This window comes from Thalassophryne amazonica, chromosome 2 (assembly GCF_902500255.1).
Source record: "Thalassophryne amazonica chromosome 2, fThaAma1.1, whole genome shotgun sequence".
In the NCBI taxonomy this organism is placed as follows: Eukaryota; Metazoa; Chordata; class Actinopteri; order Batrachoidiformes; family Batrachoididae; genus Thalassophryne; species Thalassophryne amazonica.
This window is the reverse complement of record NC_047104.1, coordinates 31,727,116-31,748,332: the sequence shown is the minus strand read 5'-3', so window position 1 is coordinate 31,748,332 and position 21,217 is coordinate 31,727,116. Positions and strand designations below refer to the sequence as shown.

General features: G+C 41.4%; 1 protein-coding gene across 1 annotated transcript in view; it reads left to right on the top strand.

The window, feature by feature from the left end:
• hsd17b12b (hydroxysteroid (17-beta) dehydrogenase 12b) overlaps nucleotides 1-21,217 on the top strand; it is a 132,667-nt gene that overhangs the window by 67,575 nt on the left and 43,875 nt on the right. The window contains exons 9-10 of the mRNA XM_034184696.1: nucleotides 630-695; nucleotides 911-1,060. Coding sequence (XP_034040587.1) covers nucleotides 630-695; nucleotides 911-1,060 — 216 coding nt within the window. The remainder of the gene's footprint in view (nucleotides 1-629; nucleotides 696-910; nucleotides 1,061-21,217) is intronic.

The following is a 21,217-nucleotide window of genomic DNA, read 5'->3' as shown; positions in this document are numbered from 1 at the left end:
TGCCTTTATTTTGAAGGCTTGTACTCAAGCTTCCTTCTCCTCCCTTCCCTCTTACCCTTCTCTCACCTGCACTTCTGTCTCTTCTTTCTGGATGAAAAATGTCTCTATTTGGTTGGTTGTCTGCCTTTTTGCTTTTTAGGTGACGCCATGTTTACTTAGTTGACGTGTGTTCAATTCCACAAAAGACCCACAGTTTAAAAGGGCTCACTTCAAGGACACAGAGGTGGACCTGTGTTTATGAGCAACATCACACAAGGGGGCTCAGAGTGCTGCAGATGCACCTAAATGAGTCATAATTTCCAAATTAATGGGTATTTAGTGTTGTTTTTCATTATTCCATCTGCCTTATTTTTCATTGGTGCTATCAAAAAAATTCTGGCCTGTCTTGTTGGTCTGGCTGTCTGCCAGGCTTATAAAACTATAAGGGAAACACTGAAATTGATTTTGAGGATTATTTCTCACTCTATTTAATGATATGCACTGTTGATGATGACATTTGATGTTGGAATGTTCATAATTGTTTAAACACATAATTTCCTTCCACATTTTAGGATGTGTGAGAGATGATAATGTATTGGTTTTCTTGAACTATTGTTTTGGCTGTACTGACCAAATTTTATCTGTTGTAGGCATTTGTGGACTTCTTTTCACGTGGACTTCAAGCGGAATACAAGAGCAAAGGGATTATTATCCAGGTAAGTCTGTGAATCAGACTAAAATGCTCTGGTGCTGATAATAAATCCACATTGTTTATGAATAAATTCCAGTGGTTCAAATTAATGGTTAAAACATCTACAGGCCAAATAAGGATCACAGAATATAGAGTAAAGTTCTTGTCATATTTTCATAGCATGAGAGAACTAGATGTTGTGGAGATTGTGTTAATGATGTCGGTGTTCTTTTCTTGCAGAGCGTTCTGCCATTTTTTGTTGCAACCAAGCTGAGTAAGATCAGGAGAGCCACATTGGGCAAGCCTAGTCCAGAGCGCTACGTGGCAGCTGAGCTGAGTACTGTGGGCCTTCAGAGTCAGACCAACGGCTATCTCCCCCACGCAATTATTGTGAGTCTGTATATGAGGTCTGTTAGAAAAGTATCTGAGCTTTTTATTTTTTTCAAAAACCTGATGGATTTGAATCACGTGTGCTTGTATGAGCCAACCTTGAGCCTTTGTGCGCATGCATGATTTTTTTCATGCCTGTCGGTTGCGTCATTTTCTTGTAAGCAACCTTTGTGTGAGGATGGGTGGAGTCTCTCGTCGTTTTTTATTTGCAAGGAAATGGCGGAACGACCGGAGCAGCGCGACTGCATCAAATTTTGCCAGAAACTGGGCGACAGGCAGGTGGAAACCATTCGTATTATTCAGACGGCTTTCGGTGGCTTTTCAGTCGTGTGACTATCCGAGAAATTGTGGAAGAGGTGAACATGTCACAACATGTCCTGTGAGGCTTCAACACGGTGGCACTTTTGCTGCGCCATCAGCTTCGTGCCGATGAATTTCGCTGCAACTCTTTTCATGGCAAAATCTTCTGTCACAGTGGAATGTGCCGAAAAGGTGCTGATGTCCACCTCTTCCACAATTTCTCGGATAGTCACACGACGGTCCCACATTACCACAGCGTTCACTTTGGAAATGATCTGGTCATTTCAGCATGTTGATGGCCGACCAGAGCATGGCTCGCTCTCCACCATTGTGCGGCTGTCTTTAAACCGGTTGTACCGCTCCTTAATCTGTGTGATGCTCTTAGGATCGTCACCGAAAGCCGTCTGAATAATCCAAATGGTTTCCACCTGGCTGTTGCCCAGTTTCTGGCAAAAATTTGATGCAGTCGCGCTTGCTCCAGTTGTTCCGCCATTTCCTTGCAAAGAAAAAACGATGAGAGACTCCACCCATCCTCACACAAAGGCTGCTTACAAGCAAATGACGCAACCGACAGGCGTGAAAAAAATCAGGCATGTGCACGAAGGTTCAAAGTTGGCTCATGCAAGCACACATGATTAAAATCCATCAGGTGTTTGAAAAAAAAAAAAAGGGTGGATACTTTTCTAATAGACCTTGTATGTCAATATTCAGCTTTTCTGTAGTATAACTAGGGATGCACAATTAACATTTTTTCACTTCCGAGCCGATTCCGTTACCTGAATTTGGATTTCTGCCGATACTATTCCGATACCAGAGCAATGTTTACTTTAATATTATTATCATTATTGCTGATTTTATATGAGGATATTTTGTATCCTCAGTCATACAACTTCATGATGAAGTGGTATAGAAGATGATTTTCTTAAAAAGAAGACCTGAAATTTCAGCTACAATTTGGCAGAAGGTACATCTACGATGCAAGCCAAGATTTGATGTTTTGGTGAAAGAATTAAGTACTTTTATTTACTTTTTGGTGGTTTCTTGTGACATTATGGAAATGCGCAAATGCCCTTCTTTCTCAAAACAATACATGTACTTGTATGCAATTTTTGGGGTGCCCCTGTGGAAAAAAAAATAAATGGCTCAAGAAATCTGACTGTGCCCCCCCCCCCCCCCCCCCCTTCTCACAGCCAGATCATGGACCATGGACCATGTGCCATTGGCCCCCTGTCGAGTTGAGCATATTTACATGACCATAATAATGAGATAACCATTAGTAATCAGATAACTAATAATCTGGAGCTTCATGTACAAAGGCTTGCATTGACTTTCTGCTAAAAGTTGGCGTACTCCAAAACCCTGAATCTGGTGTAAGCACAAATATATTCAGATGTATCAAAGTGTGCGTAGGCATGAATCCATGCATGTTCGGTTTGTACATTCTACTGAACATGGAATTTAGCACACGCACCAAACTCCTCCCTGGCCACGCCTCTGTGTAAATATGCAAATGTATTCAAATCGTCTGGTTGAGTCGTGTTGACGGCACCATTTCTTTTCCGTTGGTAAATCCGCTTCTTTTATCCGCTCCTCAAATACTGCCTTTTTCCTCCTGCCCCACTTCTCATGCCTTGAGTAAGCGAAGCAGTAGAAGATCGTTTTCTTCTCTTCAATGGTCCAATTTACAGTGGCGTAGTTTTGTAGATTTCTTTTGGCCCTTTGAGGCTGTTGCTGCTGGAGTCCAGGATCAGAACTGTGCTGATCTGATGGGTTATCCAGCTGAGTGCTCCGGCAGGAGAGATCATTCCCTGCAGCACTGGGAGAAGTTGCACCATTACTTTCCTCACACACCCTGGTGCCTAGGTGTGATTTGGGGACCTTTTTATTCTGGGAGACATCCAGCCAGTACAATTTGCCATTTTTTGACTTTTCCATATTTGCTTTGTGGAGTTTTTAGCTAGGGTTCGTTTTCATTGAAACATCCTCATACAGAGATCTCTCCCCGCAAACCCTCTTCACAGTGGGACCGAGGACACTTGAGGCAAGTGCCCAGTAGGAACTCCAAACCCACCATAAGTGTGAAATGTTGTGTGTTTGATGACGTCCGCCATCATCTCTGCATTTACACACACAAATACGTTTGTGTGTGTAAATGCTGAACTGAGCTGTGCGCACACACTGAAGTAAAAAGATATTAGCTGCATGACGGCTGACGGTGTGTGACATTAACATGACACAAGCTTTTATTGACATATATTGAACACAATCGAGAAAAAGAAAACATATTAATAATAATAATTTAAAAAAACATATTTGAATGCACATATATCCAAATGTGTCTGCGCTGGTTTTTGTTAGGAACAATTACATGGATAAATTATTTAACCACCAAGCAGTCCCCCATCCCGCACCATGAAGCCTCCAGCCTGACTCACATTTGCACACCACATGATTTGAACACTGATGGAATGAAAGTGTTTCCTATTAACAAAAACAAACTCATCATGTGATGGCGCCTTTATAGCTATATATGTGCAGTTAATAGCTCTGGTTACATTTGGGAAATAGGCTCTCACTGCAAAATATACTGTAATGTTGGGATGTGACGTACCTGGATGAGATTCGGATGATTTCATTCCACACAGCTGCCATGGTTTGGCACAAAGTAGACTGGCACACTCCTGACCTATCAGCAGCTCATGCTGGAATGCCCATGATGCCAGGATGCCCAATGTGGTCAGCACCTGTGTGGGCACAGACAATCCCTGGCTCCTCACCGCGTTGCTCTCTGGGCTGGCTGCAGTTCTGTGCGCAACTCCAGGAACAGTGGCCTTGGTAATCGAAATCAGTTTATGAGCCACTTATCATCATTTGCAAGTAAATCCTCGTGTTCCCTGAGTACATGCTCATGTTGGATTGGACCATTTGCAAGGTCCTCTAACAACGCTAACGCAGCTATTGTTAGTGCCATTTTACGTATCACTTTGCGCATGCTTTTATATCCACCCATATACAGTGGTATGTAAAAGTTTGGGCACCCCTGATGATTTCATTGGTTGCTTGGATCAGCAATTTCAGTTAAATATATCATATAGCAGACAAACGCACTGATATTTCAGTTAAATATGTCATATAGCAGACAAACACAGTGATACTGGAGAAGTGAAATGAAATTTCTAGTATTTACAGAAAGTATGGAATAATTATTTAAACAAAATTAGGCAGGTGCATAAATTTTGGCACCCCAACAGAAAAAATATTCAATATTTAGTAGATCCTTCTTCTGCAGAAATAACAGCCTCTAAACGCTTCTTATAGCTTCCAATGAGAGTCTGGATTCTGGTTGAAGGTGTTTTGGACCATTCTTCTTTACAAAACATCTCCAGTTCAGTCAGGATTGTTGGTGTCCGAGCATGGACAGCCCGCTTAAAATCACACCACAGATTTTCAATAATATTCAGGTCTGGGGACTGAGATGGCCATTCCAGAACGTTGTACTTGTTCCTCTGCATGAATGCCTTAGTAGATTTTGAGCAGTGTTTAGTGTCGTCTTGTTGAAAGATCCAGCCCTGGCGCAACTCCAACTTTGTCACTGATTCTTGAACATTGTTCTCAAGAATCTGCTGATATTGACTGGAATCCATGTGACCCTCAACTTTATCAAGATTCCCAGTACCTGCACTGGCCACACAACCACACAGCATGATGGAACCACCTCCAAATTTTACTTTTACCAAATTTTACACCATCATATAGCATATCCTTGTGGAAAATGCACTGTATAGTTGAACGATGCACAGGGACACTATCAGGGACAGATCATGTTGTAGGTCTTTGGAGCAGGTCTGTGGGTTGACTGTGACTGTTCTCACCATCCTTCACTTCAGCTTATCTGAGAATTTTTTTGGCCTGCCACTTTGGGCCTTAACTAGTACTGTGCCTGCGGTCTTCCATTTCCTCACTATGTTCCTCACAGTTGAAACTGACAGCTGAAATCTCTGAGATAGCTTTTTGTATTCTTCCCCTCATCCATGATATTGAACAATCTTTGTTTTCAGGTCATTTGAGAGGTGTTTCAAGGGTCCCACGTTGCCAGTCTTTTGAAGAGGAGGTCAAGGGTTAATGAGCTTACCAAACCAATTTTGTCTTCCAATAATTAGTGCTAGATGTATTAAAATCAATAAAATGACAAGTTTATGCAACTGCCCAATTTTGTTTAAATAATTATTGCACACTTTCTGTAAATCCTATAAACTTCATTTCACTTCTCAAATATCACTGTGTCTGTCTGCTATATGATATATTTAACTGAAATTTCTGATCCAGACAACCAATTTATAAAGGAAAATCATGAAAATTATCAGGGGTGCCCAAACGTTTGCATACAACTATAATTGCAAACATGTGTGTGCATTAATTGCTCATCACTGTGTCACTGATGTGCACATCACTCTGACTTCTTGTTTTCACACTACTAACGGTTCCCAGCATCACCTTTACATGTCCACAGTGGAACAATAGCTGTTGAAATGTGTGTATGCCAGCCAAGATTTTTGTGTGATGCGTTGCACATTTCCACAGTCATTTCACTTTTGATACATCTGAATATTGGTGTGGAGATGGACGTACGCCAGGTTTGATGTGTGTAAGCACACTTTGTACATGAAGCCCTTGATCTCTCACGTTTTACATGCACCAGTAATCCAATAATCAGAAAAACCTGGTTTACATGATTTCATTTCATAAGTTGAATTTCTTTTGAAGTGGAGAAAAGACAAATGGCAAGTGTTTGGAAAAAAAAAGCACATACTTTATAGAGAAAAGATAGTTCTCTCTCTCTGACCCTCCCTCCAAGAAATTAGCTCTTCAGAATGCTGAAATGCATGCAAATGCAAAAGAACAAAATAAATCTGATTAATGGGAAACATGTTTATGTAGGTGTAAACGGGGTCATTGTTGGGCCAGTGGCTGAATTTTCATCTCCTGAATACCAGATGGCACACCTGCCTCGAGTACACGTACCATTTTAAAGATGGAGTGCATTTCCATATTTCCAATATGCCACAAGAAACCACCAACAAAATACATGAAAGTGCTTAATTTACTCATATTTGGAGTCACTCTGGGTAAATCGTCACACCCTGTCTGTCAGCTCATTTTGTTTTTCTGCCCCCGGCTAAAAAAAAATCCTTGTGCTCTTTAATGTGGTGCTTTTTCAAATGTTTGAATAAGTTTGCTGTATTGAAGGTCGCGACTGAGCTTCCACCTCTTGGTACAACAGCTTTGCAAACATTGCACGTTGTTGTCTTGCTTTGTGGTGTTTCAAGTGTGAAATATTTCCAACCAGCGGACATGTGATGAAAAGTTGGTGTTTAAAGCTCACCTGGTGGCTGGCTGCAGGCTCCTGAATGAAGGTATGTCCCATTACTCGGCGTCTCATTGGTGAACGCCTTCGTTTGGGAGGTTCCTTCTGCGGTTTGCAGCCAGCGAACTGAGCAGCCAGCAGGGATTCCCTTCTGGAGATGTTTCAGCAGAAAAAAACACACAGAATGTGGCTCTTGGATCAGAAAACTCTGCAGGTTGTGTCAGAAATTTATGATCCACGAAGTAATGTTTGTATCGGAACCTGATACAGCTATTAGATCAAATCGGCCCCATCCTTTAGTATAACGTGGTTATAATGTCATAAACTGTAAAAGAAGAAAAGTAAATGGTAAATTTCTGCGGTAATATACAAAAAATGAAAAAGATGCGATTTATCTCTTTATGCATAACATTTTCAAGATTCTCAAATGTGTAACCAATATTGGAGTAGAAGGTGGAGATAACCATATGCTATAGTATAAGTATGGATCATTTTCAATTTCCTGGTTTTTATTTATTTCTTTAGTTAATTTTTTTATGTAGTTGTTGGTCTCAAGGCTGTTGCAATGAGGAGTGCAGAGTATTTATTATATCGTCACCTTCCTAAAATAATGGCCTAAGTCATATGACTTGGGCCATTATTTTAGGAAGTGATGATATTCTGCACTCCTCATTGGAGTGCAATGATTCTGCAGTCATATTAATAATATGACAAACTAAACAAAATGACAAAAACAAACAACAAAAAAAAAACTGGTTGGCTTATCATTGATAGCTACAATTGTGTTCAAAATAAAAGCAGTGTGTTTAAAAAAGTGAGTAAAGCTCAAAATGGTTAATAGGTTTTATTTGCATACACGTAGATGCATTGGGAACACTGTGCATTCTCTTCCAAATGAAAACACACAGAAAAATTTATCAAATATGTTATTACTTTACAGAAAGTGAAGAAAAAGGGATATCAGGCTGTTAAAAAAAAAAAAAAAAACGGATACATTTTCCTTTAAAACCAAACATTTACTCTATACAGTGCATCCGGAAAGTATTCAGTGTTTCATGTTTTCCACATTTTATATTACAGCCTTATTCCAAAATGGATAATTTTTTTTTCCTCAGAATTCTACATGAAATACCCCATAATGACAATGTGGAAAAAAGTTTTCTGAGGTTTTTGCAAATTTATTGAAAATAAAAAACTAAGAAATCACACGTACGTAAGTATTCACAGCCTTTGCCATGAAGCTCAAAATTGAGATCAGGCACATCTTGTTTCCACTGATCATCCTTGTTTCTACAGCTTAATTGGAGTCCACCTGGAGTAAATTCAGTTGATTGGACATGATTTGGAAAGGTACACACCTGTCTATGTATAAGGTCCCACAGTATGACTCATTTTTAAGTGATAACTGTTAATTTTGATGCATTCACAGTAAAAGCACCAGCCACTGTGAGAAGACTTAGTGTGTGTGCATATTCATCATGAACACAGCCTGTTAGAAACAGCCTGCTGGCTCAGCTTTGTGCATGATTATAAGTGTTGTCATGTTGATATAACTGTGAAATATAAAGCAATGCTAAAATACCCTTGGCCGTATGAACAGTGTGTTCTTTATAATTTGCAGTTGTTTAATTAAGATCCTATTGTCTTACATACAACCCCAATTCCAATGAAGTTGGGACACTTCAGAAAACTATTGTCAGTTAACACAGTTTGTTGCTACATCTACAAGTGCAAGTTAAAATTCTACCATTCAAAGTGAAAGCCATACATCTCTTTTGTCCGGAGGACACGACGTCCATGATTTCCAAAAACAATTTGAAATGTGGACTCATCAGACCACAGCACACTTTTCCACTTTGTGTCTGTCCATTTCAAATGAGCTCCGTCCCAGAGAAGGCAGCGACGTTTCTGGATGTTGTTGATGTATGGCTTTCACTTTGAATGGTAGAGTTTTAACTTGCACTTGTAGATGTAGCAACAAACTGTGTTAACTGACAATGGTTTTCTGAAGTGTTCCTGAGCCCACACAATAAGATCCTTTATACAATAATGTCGGTTTTTAATGCAGTGCTGTCTGAGGGATCAAAGGTCATGGGCATACAGTGTTGGTTTTCGGCCTTGCCGCTTACGTGGAGAAAGTTCTCCAGATTCTCTGAATCTTCTGATTATGTTATGGACTGTAGATGATGGAATCCCTAAATTTCTTGCAATTGAACATTGAGAAACATTGTTCTTAAACTGTTGGACTATTTTTTTCACGCAGTTGTTCACAAAGTGGTGATCCTCACCCCATCTTTGCTTGTGAATGGCTGAGCCTTTTGGGGATGCTCCTTTTATACCCAAACATGACACTCACCTGTTTCCAATTACCCTGTTCACCTGTGGAATGTTCCAAACAGATGTTCTTTGAGCATTCATCAACTTTCCCAGTCTTTTGTTGCCCCGTCCCAGCTTTTTTGAAATGTGTTGCAGGCATCCATTTAAAAATGAAAAAATGTTTGCACACAAACAAAACAGAGTTTTGCAGCAATCTACCAGCATGTGATGTCACCATGCTAAGTCCACAGAATAAGTTCAGAGGTGAAAAACAGCATTTTCAGTTTAGAAGTGTTTATTTCTTGCTAGCTTTTACATAATATATGAGAAACATGTATATAAATACAAAAAACAAAGCAGGTTTGGAGAGACCTGCCGCTGACGTCACGGTGCAGTTCTACTCTGATTGGCGGTCACCCCCAGCACTCATAAACAAACCAAACAGTTTGAAACAGAATGTGACTTTTTAACCTCTTAAAATGTCTCTTAAAATAGGTCAAGATTAGCAATCTTTGAACTTGTCCAATGGCTGTGTCCCAAGAATGTTCCTTGTGAATTTGAAAGCTCTGACAGTAATAGGAGTGGACTTATGCTGAGCACAGACGGACAGACGCAGCGTTCGCTTCAGTCTCAGCCATCTGTCAGCCCTCCCTGGATGGACTGGTGATCGCAGCGCACTGCTCTTTGGGACGTTTCCTGGCTGTCCCTCCTCAGCTACACGGTCTGTGGCCACTGCCAAAGATAAAACAAAAATGCAAAGATTGTTCTGTGATTATCCGGCATTGTCGCGCTTGGGTTTTGTCATGGTGTAGTCTGGATGGAGTGAAATTTCCCTGTGAAAATGGCTTTGCACTTGGTCTGATTCCCACCAAGTCTTGCGCTAAAACATCGTGGGATGATGCCACTCACTATAACCGTGCTGTGAGGACAGTATAATGCCATAGTGCCGTTATTCCATTGTCTGGGGAGAACCCTGCATTCCTTAAGCCTCTGTCCCACTGAATAAGCCGTCACGTATCCGCTACTAAGGCACCTCTATGTGCCTCTCTGTACCTCATATGTGCCAGGTATCAGCCTCTAGTGATCGACTGACCTGTCATTTGAGCCCTGTCCAGCCTCAAAAGGCTCGCGTCGCTGCATATGATCCACGTCAAGCCACATATGATCCATGGAGCGCCATGTAAAGCAAAATTGGTGCACGTTTAGGCATGGGTATGGTCCAAATCTCCAGTCCTCCCACACTTGGTCCCTTTAAAGTGTGGGTTTTCAGTTCACAGCATCCATTCAAGATGTCACATTTTTTTATAAACGCAGTCCAAAAAAGACGTTGCACTGAATGAGCGCGCACTTCCGCGCCAGGGGATACTAATTGTGACGGGGATAACTACTTAGGCATGCCACCGGCTGGTGTGTGCAGTGAACCAAGCTGCTGTTCACCTGTGTTCCAGAGCCATTAAATGCAGCAATTCTGTGTGTTCACCCAGCTCTCTGTGACCACAAAAAACACACCACAGTGAGGTGGCTGCTTCAATTATATACACCCGCTGCCATAATTGTGTGGATCACCCCCCCCCCCCCCCCCCCAAAAAAAAAACACATCCATAATGAGACCAACTAGAACTGAACCACGGGTTCCTGGACAGTCGCCTTTGCACTTCCTCTCGCTGACTTTATTTCTTCTGTGCCTTATACAGTCATTTTGACACCATGATCCAACCTTTAACTTTGTGTTTGTCCATTATTGACTGCAAAATCACTCTTTTGCGAGCTGCCGTTTTGCGTAAATGCTCATCTTGAGTGCGAGTCATTGTGTCAGTGCGCACACACAACTCTTCTCTGATCCATTAACAAGATGCTAAATCTATTATAAACATACTTTTACAGCTAGGAATGAACATGCTATTAAAACATTACAAAACCTTACCTTTTAAGCTGTTCCAAATATGCTCCTCATGGAGCAGGAGAGGGGGGAAAAAAGGGTCCAGATGAAACAGTCCTGTGTGATTCCAGAAGCAATTAGAGGTGTTTTCAACATCCAGTCTCTGACAGAAAATGATTAATCCGCTACAAAATAATTACCAGGTCTGTGAGAAAAGTATCTGACCTTTTTATTTTATGCAGAAAATATATGGATTTGATTCATATGTTTTTACGTCAGCCAAGCTTGAACCTTCGTGCGCATGCGTGAGTTTTTCCACGCCTGTCGGTTGCGTCATTCGCCTGTGGGCAGGCTTTGATTGAGCACTGGTCCACCCCTCTCGTCGTTGTTTCATTGCGAGGAAATGGCGGAATGATTTGGGCTTTTTTTCCATCAGAATTTTTTCAGAAACTGTTAGAGACAAGCAGCTGGAAACCATTCGAAAAATTTATCTGGCTTTCGGTGAAAATTTTACGGGCTTCACAGAGAATAAGGAGTGTTACTACAGCTTTAAGGACTGCCCACAATGGCGCACGGCCCGCCACGCTCCAAGCCACCATCGAGAGGCAGAAACCACCACATCATTTCTAAACGGATCGCTGTGTGGAGCCGGGACCGTCGTGTGCAATTTCTCTGGTTATCACAAGAGCTGGACATCAGCCATTTTCCGGCAGATTTCACTTTTAACAAGAGATTTTGTCATGGAAAGCCGCGCGGAGGCTTCGCGCATCACGACCGATTTGCTGATGAAGCGGGACAAAGGAACACCTCCGTTTCGGAGTGTTAAAGGACAAGTTGGAACAAGCCCAGCTCTCCACAATTTCTCTTATACTCACTCGACTGCTAAGCACTGAAAGCCGAGATAGCCATATATTTTTTGCATAAAATAAAAAGGTTGGATTCTTTTCTCACAGACCTTGTATTTTATATACAGCACAAAGCAGGTGGAATTGTAGTGTGCAGGAGGGCTGAGCCTCGTCAAAATAGCCTGTCCTGGCCTCATACCTGCCAGGTGCTTGCATAATGGGCTTTTAACAGCCTCGTCCTCACCACACATGCCTCTAAAATCTTCGTTTGTCCTCGTGGTACCTCATACACAAACTGCCCCACGCTGATATTGCTGAATTTTGAACTTGAAATTAGCACCATGCTCAGAGATGAGCCTCTAAGAGCCTCTCAGAGCCACTATTTTTGCTGCGTGGCTCATTATTTACTGTTCATTATTGGGTGGGACCAGGACCTTAGTAATAGGCACATGGCAGCCCAACTGGAGTTTGCCAAAAGACACCTGAAGGACTCTCAAACCATGACAAACAAAATTCTGTGGTCTGATGAGACAAAGATTGAACTCTTTGGCGTGAATGTCAGGCATCATGTTTGATGGAAACCAGGCACCATCCCTACAGTGAAGCATGCTGGTGGCCGCATCATGCTGTGGGGATGTTTTTCAGTGGCAGGAACAGGAAGACTTGTCAGGAAAGTGAGGGAAAGATGAATGCAGCAATGTACAGAAACGTCCTGGATGAAAACCTGCTCCAGTGCGCTTCTGACCTCAGACTGGGGTGACGGTTCATCTTTCAGCAGCAGCACAACCCAAAGCACACAGTCAAGATATTGAAGGAGTGGCTTCAGGACAACTCTGTGAATGTCTTTGAGTGGTCCAGCCAGAGCCCAGACCTGAATCTGATTGAACATCTCTGGAGAGATCTGAAAATGTCTGTGCACCGATGCTTCCCATCCAACCTGCTGGAGCTTGAGAAGTGCTGCAAAGAGGAATGGACAAAAGTACCCAAAGATAGGTGCACCAAGCTTGTAGCATCATATTCAAGAAGACTTGAGACTGTAATTGCTGCCAAAGGTGCATCAACAAGGTATTGGGCAAAATGTGTGAATAATTATGTACATGTGATTTCTTAGTTTTTTCTGTTTTATTTTTTTTTTATTTTTAATAAACTTGGAAAAATTTCACGAAAATGTTTTCATGTTGTCATTATGGGGTGTTGTGAGTAGAATTTTGGGGAGAAAAAAAATGTATTTACTCCATTTTGGAACAAGGCTGTAACGTGGAAAAAGTGAAGCACTGCAAATACTTTCTGGATGTATTGTAAACTGAAAAATGCTTAAAGATTTATTTTTCCTGTGAGTCACTGAACTAATATTTCATTGTATAACCACAGTTATACAACTGCTTCACATCTGTGTTGCATGGAATCGACCAACTTCTGGCACCTGTGAGCAGGTATGCCAACTTATGCCGGACAGGCATTTCCTCTTCGTCATAAGACAACATGACATCTTTGAGTGTTTTGATAGATTCAAACTGATCAGTGATCCCTGGTATGTGATAAATAGGCCTGACACCATAGTATGAGAAACAGCCCCATATCATGATGCTTGCTCCACTACCCTTCACAATGTATTGTGGCTTGAATTCAGTTTTTGGTGCTCGTCTGACAAATTGTCTGTGGCCCCAAGACCCAAAATGAACAATCTTGCTTTCATTAGTCCACACAGTATTGCTCCATCTCTCTTTAGGCCAGTCAGTGTGCTATTTGGCAAATTGTAACCTCTTTAGCGCATCATTTTTTCAACAGTGGGACTTTGCGAGGGCTTCTTGCCCATAACTTGGCTTCACATAGGTGCATTCTAGTTGTTACTGTACTCACTGGTAACTTTAGACCTTCTTTGATCACCCTGAGTCTCATATATACACCACTATGGTTCTGTTGCTGTTAGATCTCAGTGCTGCATTTGATACAGTGGATCATCATATTCTACTTGATAGGCTGGAAAATCATTTTGGGATTACTGGGAGTGCCCTTGCATGGCTGACGTCATACTTGACCAGTCGTTCTCACTGTGTTTTGTACAATAACACTACCTCTAACCTTAGGGACATGAAATTTGGGGTTCCACAGGGGTCCATCTTAGGCCCCCTGCTTTTCTCCCTTTATGTTGCACCCCTTGGGCACATATTGCGGCGTTTTGGGATTACCTTTCACAGCTATGCAGATGATACTCAGTTATACATGCCGATAACTGCTGGTAATCTCGTTCACATGAAATCCTTAGAAGATTGCCTTGCAGCAGTGAGAAGTTGGATGTCTAGAAACTTCCTACTTTTAAACTCTGATAAGACTGAAATGATGGTTCTTGGTCCAGTGAGACATCTGCATCAATTTGACCAGTTAACGCTCAGCCTCGGCTCGTGTGATACATCACACTGACAAAGTGAGGAACCTTGGGGTAATTTTTGATCCTTCGTTGTCTTTTGGCCTCCACATTAGAAAATATGCGAAATATAGAGGAGATTCGTCCCATCCTGTCTATGGCTGATGCTGAGACCCTGATCCATGCATTTATCTCTTCTAGATTGGACTACTGCAATATTCTATTTTCTGGTTTACCGCAGTCTAGCATTAGGGATCTCCAATTGGTTCAAAATGCTGCAGCCAGACTTTTGACACGAAGCAGAAAGTTCAACCACATTACACCCATTTTGGCATCCCTTCACTGGCTTTCTGTCCCAGTGATGAGATCAGATTTTAAGGTTCTGCTACTAACCTATAAAATTATTCATGGACTGGCACCTCCCTACGTAACTGACCTAATTAAACCTTACGTACCGGCCCGGGCTTTACGTTCTCAAGGTGCAGGACTACTTTGTGTCCCTAAGGTGAATAAGAAGTCTGCGGGTCACAGAGCTTTCTCTTATCGTGCCCCTTTTCTGTGGAATGATCTCCCTGCGTCAATCAGATTCTGTGGAGATTTTCAAGTCCAGCATTAAGAGGCACTTATTTTCCCTTTCATATGGCTAGCATACTGGTACAGTTTTGTTTTATGCTTTTTACTCTTTTAATTCATTTATTAGCAATTGGAGCAGGCTGCGGCCTCAATTTTACCTAAATCCTGGGTCTTTTAGTGAAGTTTAGGGCTAGTGGCTGGTGATCACCTTAGTATTTCTCTGTTTTTCTTGTTGTTTAATGCTGCCAAATTATACAGTATTTTCTTTGTCTTTCTGATGCCTGATTCTGTTTTTTTTTCTCTGTTTAAGGTGCAGCTCCATCCAGAGATGGGAGTTGTATTTGTGTTGGCGATCCTCCTGTCCTGTGCGCCAATAGCATTTCTTGTATATTCAACCGTGAATTGTTCTGTAATTTATGTTTGTAGCATGGCCCAAGCAGAGGGTCACCCCTTTGAGTCTGGTCTGCTTGAGGTTTCTTCCTCAGAGGGAGTTTTTCCTTACCACTGTTGCTCTAGGGGTTGGTATGGTTCGACCTTACCTGTGTGAAGCGCTTTGAGGCAACTCTGTGATTTGGTGCTATATAAATGAAGAAAAAAAAAAAAATATATATATATATGAGGTCTGTTAGAAAAGTATCGGACCTTTTTATTTTTTTCAAAAACCATATGGATTTGAATCACGTGTGATTGCATCAGCCAAGCTTGAACCTTCGTGCGCATGCGTGAGTTTTTGCACGCCTGTCGGTTGTGTCATTCGCCTGTGAGCAGGCTTTGTGTGAGCAGTGGTCCACCCCTCTTGTCGGATTTTTATTGCAAATAAAATGTCTGAACGATTTGGAGCTTTGCTGCATCAAATTTTTCCAGAAACTGAGAGAGACCTCCAGGTGGACACCATTCGGAAAATTCAGATGGCTTTCAGGGACGATTTTATGGGGATTACACAGATTAAGGAGTGCTCCAGCCGGTTTAAAGACCGCCCACAGCGTCTGAGAGCGCGGTGCACTCCGAGCGCTGATCGACAGGCTGAAACAACCAGATCATTTCCAACGTGAAGGCTTTGTTGATCCAGGACATCGTCTGACTTACACAACAATGGCAGAAGACGTGGACATCAGTACTTTTTCGGCACATTCCACTGTTACAGGAGTTTTTTTCATGGAAAGAGGAGCGGAGGGATGCGCCACCGTGCCGGTCATGGTGCGGCACAAAACCACCTCCGTGTTGGTCTCACAGGACGGCTTTCAGACGGCTTTTCAGTCGTGTGACTATCCGAGAAATTGTGCATGAGCTGGACATGCCCCAACATGTCCTGTGAGGCTTCATCACGGCGTTGCTTTGTGCCATGCAGACCAACACGGAGGTGGTTTTGTGCCGCGCCATGAGCGGCACGGTGGCACATCCCTCCGCTCCTCTTTCCATGAAAAAAAACTCCTGTAACAGTGGAATGTGCCGAAAAAGTACTGATGTCCACGTCTTCTGCCATTGTTGTGTAAGTCAGACGACGTCCCGGATCAACAAAGCCTTCATGTTGGAAATGATCTGGTTGTTTCAGCCTGTCGATCGGCGCTCGGAGTGCGCCGCACTCTCAGACGCTGTGGGCGGTCTTTAAACCGGCTGGAGCACTCCTTAATCTGTGTAATCCCCATAAAATCGTCCCTGAAAGCCATCTGAATTTTCCAAATGGTGTCCACCTGGAGGTCTCTCACAGTTTCTGGAAAAATTTGATGCAGCAAAGCTCCAAATCATTCAGACATTTTATTCGCAATAAAAATCCGACGAGAGGGGTGGACCACTGCTCACACAAAGCCTGCTCACAGGCGAATGACGCAACCGACAGGCGTGAAAAAACTCACACATGCGCACGAAGGTTCAAGCTTGGCTGATGCAATCACATGTGATTCAAATCCATATGGTTTTTGGAAAAAATAAAAAGGTCGGATACTTTTCTAACAGACCTCGTGTGTATATATATATATATATATATATATATATATATATATATATGTATGTGTGTGTGTGTGTGTATAAAAGAGCTGGAGATACAGAGATGACATTGTGGGTAAGTTATGCAATGTCCGTTCGTAAGCATCCTTCCACCCAAATATTGGCATCTTTTGGTGGGAGGGTGATGGAGGAGGCTTGCACAGAACCACCTCAGTTTACACAATTGTGTGCTGCACACTCCTCGTTGTTGGCTGTCTGTTTGAAACTGACTACTGAGAGTGACTCAGACTGTGCTTCAGCCAGCTGGATCTCAAAATCACACTGTCGGCAAAATATTCCTGCACATTCTAGTCTGTTTATTTAAAACAAAACAATCCTCCTTATGGGATGGCATTCTGACACAAGTGGTGTCTCTGCACGAAGAGTGAATCTGATGGTAATTTTTTTTTTTTTTTTTTTTTTTTTTTTAATGATTATTTACAATTTTTATTCCTTTGCTACGGGACCTGACCTGGCCTTCTTTGTGGAACTGCTGTAGTTCAGCCACATTGAAAAACTTTGATCACCTGTTTGTCTTTAGCTGTGCTATTCCACAAGCTGACTTATGTTTATTTTGAAGTAAATATGAACTTGCTGTTATGCTTTGAATCGTGTTCTTGCTGCATAAACCAGCTGTACTTGAGGATCAACTTGGTCTGATCCCCGGTCTTTCTCCTTCTGGGTTTTCTTGTAGGAAGCAGATTTAATGTACCCCATAATTATGGCACTTCCCCAAGGCCCGGAAGCAGCAAAACATGCCCATGCCATCTGTGACAATAGGTACGATGCGGGGTATTTTTATTATTATTTGGAATTCCGTGAGGTGTTAACTATCTAATGGGGCCCCTGGTTTTAAAACACTTTGGCTCATTAGTTGTGAGAACATTGGTTTAAAAGGTCTGAGGGTAGCACTGGTATGTTGTGGAGGAATTCAGGTGAGTCTTGGGCCCAATCTCAATTCTCTTTTGTACCCCTTTCCCTTCCCCTTGGCCCTACGCCTACCCCTTTAAAACAAGGGGTAAGGCGAAGGGGTATGCCTCTAGCCCTATGAATTGAGACACCCCTCCGCCTTATGGGGGGAAAAAAACTGCCCGTCTCAAACTGCCGTCTTCACCGATTGTCAACATGGCAACTGAAGCAAAACTTGTTGCAGTAGCCTGTTTGCTCTTTTTATTTTCTTGCCTTTCTGCGTAAATGCAAAGAAACAGAAGAAGTTGCAGATTTCTTGGATGCATTGCAATCATGTCAGAGAATTTTGTGGTATTAATAATTCATTTAATTAATTAGTAATTTATAATAATAATATTAATTAGTTAATTAGTAATTGTTAATAATACTAAAATAATTAATAATCATTAATACTAGTAGTAATATTGCTAATTGATTAGTGATTTGTAATTCATTATTTAATTAGTAATTAAAATAAATAAACTCTTGCAATATATCAGTCTGTATACATTATACAAGTTTCACTTTTTGAATAGAATTACTGAAATAAATCAACTTTTTCATGATATTCTAATTATATGATTAGCACCTGTATGTATGTTATGGACTGCATCTAGTTCTGTTAACCTTATATTTCTTTTTCAAATTCTCCCATTTTTTTTGCATCCAGCACTATTTCCTTTAGAAATCTCCTTGACAAATAATATCAGTCATTTAGGACATCAGGTTATGTGTTACACATATACATGTGTGTATATATTTTCCAACTTACTCCCATTGGTGAAACTTCGCCTCATTTTCTGCCTGAAAGCTTATTAGGAGACGAGTGTGCTCAGGGCTCCCTGTTTGTTTACAAAGTCCACACGCGTTACAGACCTTGAAATCCAACAGCGGGGATTGATATTATCCAAAAATTTATGTACCTACACCCCTGGTAAAAAATTATGGAATCACCGGCCTCGGAGGATGTTCATTCAGTTGTTTAATTTTGTAGAAAAAAAGTAGATCACAGACATGACACAAAACTAGTCATTTCAAATGGCAACTTTCTGGCTTTAAGAAACACTATAAGAAATCAGGAAAAAAAAATTGTGGCAGTCAGTAACGGTTACTTTTTTAGACCAAGCAGAGGGAAAAAAATATGGAATCACTCAATTTTGAGGAAAAAATTATGGAATCATGAAAAACAAAAGAACGCTCCAACACATCACTAGTATTTTGTTGCATCACCTCTGGCTTTTATAACAGCTTGCAGTCTCTGAGGCATGGACTTAATGAGTGACAAACAGTACTCTTCATCAATCTGGCTCCACCTTTCTCTGATTGCTGTTGCCAGTTCAGCTTTGCAGGTTGGAGCCTTGTCATGGACCATTTTCTTCAACTTCCACCAAAGATTTTCAATTGGATTAAAATCCGGACTATTTGCAGGCCATGACATTGACCCTATGTGTCTTTTTGCAAGGAATGTTTTCACAGTTTTTGCTCTATGGCAAGATGCATTATCATCTTGAAAAATAATTCCATCATCCCAAAACATCCTTTCAATTGATGGGATAAGAAAAGTGTCCAAAATATCAGTGTAAACTTGTGCATTTATTGATGATGTAATGACAGCCATCTCCCCAGTGCCTTTACCTGACATGCAGCCCCATATCATCAATGACTGTGGAAATTTACATGTTCTCTTCAGGCAGTCATCTTTATAAATCTCATTGGAACGGCACCAAACAAAAGTTCCAGCATCATCACCTTGCCCAATGCAGATTCGAGATTCATCACTGAATATGACTTTCATCCAGTCATCCACAGTCCACGATTGCTTTTCCTTAGCCCATTGTAACCTTGTTTTTTTCTGTTTAGGTGTTAATGATGGCTTTTGTTTAGCTTTTCTGTATGTAAATCCCATTTCCTTTAGGCGGTTTCTTACAGTTCGGTCACAGACGTTGATTCCAGTTTCCTCCCATTCGTTCCTCATTTGTTTTGTTGTGCATTTTCGATTTTTGAGACATATTGCTTTAAGTTTTCTGTCTTGACGCTTTGATGTCTTCCTTGGTCTACCAGTATGTTTGCCTTTAACAACCTTCCCATGTTGTTTGTATTTGGTCCAGAGTTTAGACACAGCTGACTGTGAACAACCAACATCTTTTGCAACATTACGTGATGATTTACCCTCTTTTAAGAGTTTGATAATCCTCTCCTTTGTTTCAATTGACATCTCTCATGTTGGAGCCATGATTCATGTCAGTCCACTTGGTGCAACAGCTCTCCAAGGTGTGATCACTCCTTTTTAGATGCAGACTAACAAGCAGATCTGATTTGATACAGGTGTTAGTTTTGGGGATGAAAATTTACAGGGTCATTCCATAATTTATTCCTCAGAATTGAGTGAGTCCATATTTTTTCCCTCTGCTTGGTCTAAAAAAGTAACCGTTACTGACTGCCACAATTTTTTTTCTTGATTTCTTATAGTGTTTCTTAAAGCCAGAAAGTTGCCATTTGAAATGACTTTAGTTTTGTGTCATGTCTGTGATCTGCTTTTTTTTTCTACAAAATTAAACAACTGAATGAACATCCTCCGAGGCCGGTTCCATAATTTTTGCCAGGGGTTGTACAAATTAACGTGCTTATCCTTTATCATGATTTTCTCCATTGTGAGATATAAAAGTGTCTTGTCGTAGCGTTAGTGTGTATGTGCATTATGACGCCTCGGCACACAAGCGAAGTTACGGTATTCTTCAGAACGACAATATACGCAACATACATCCAGCAGCATACACGTTGCTGTCAAAAGCAATTGCCTGTAAAGTTTTTTTTGGTAAGTTATAACTTTCTAAACAGTGTAATTTGTAATGAAAGCCACTTACATTTGTGTAGCTCTTTCGGCGCCATGTTTGTTTCTTTGGAGACAGTGGAAGCTCCTCCTACCCCTCCAAACGGAGTGTGCATCCAGATTCCCTCCATTTGGAGGGGTTTGTAGCCCTCCGCCTACCCCTCCGCCTCACTCCAAAAAGAGAATTGAGACAGCCCTCTGTCTCTCGTGCCCGCGCAAAAGGGGTAAGGGGTAAGGGGAAAGGCCAAGGGGTAGAATTGAGATTCAGCACGGATATTTTGGCTTGGTGGTGGTTTTTGTGTCACTGTAATTTGAACTCCATGTTTTTTTTTTGTTTTTTTTTTTTGAGGGTGGTGCCATAAACTGTGAGCTTGTTTGAGTTGAGGAAGGCCTGCAGTCCCTCTGCTCTTCATTGATTTCTTAGATGAGTTGTGGTCTTCAAACTATTTTGGAAGGTTCTCTGTAAAATGGCCTGTGTTTTAAATTAATAGCTGTCACTGTGGTTCTTTGAGGTCTCAGAGCCTTAAAAATAGAATTTTATCAGTTGCCAGGGTGATGGATTTCATTTTTGAGGTCTTTTGCCCTCGAGAGTGTGTTACTTGACAAGACCTTTTCACCAACTTGAGATGACTAAAGCAGTTCTGTTTAAGTGACGATTTGACAGAACAAGTGTGTGTGTGTGTGTGTGTGTGTGTGTGTGTGTGTGTGTGTGTGTGTGTGTGTGTGTGTGTGTGTGTGTGTGTGTGTGTGTTG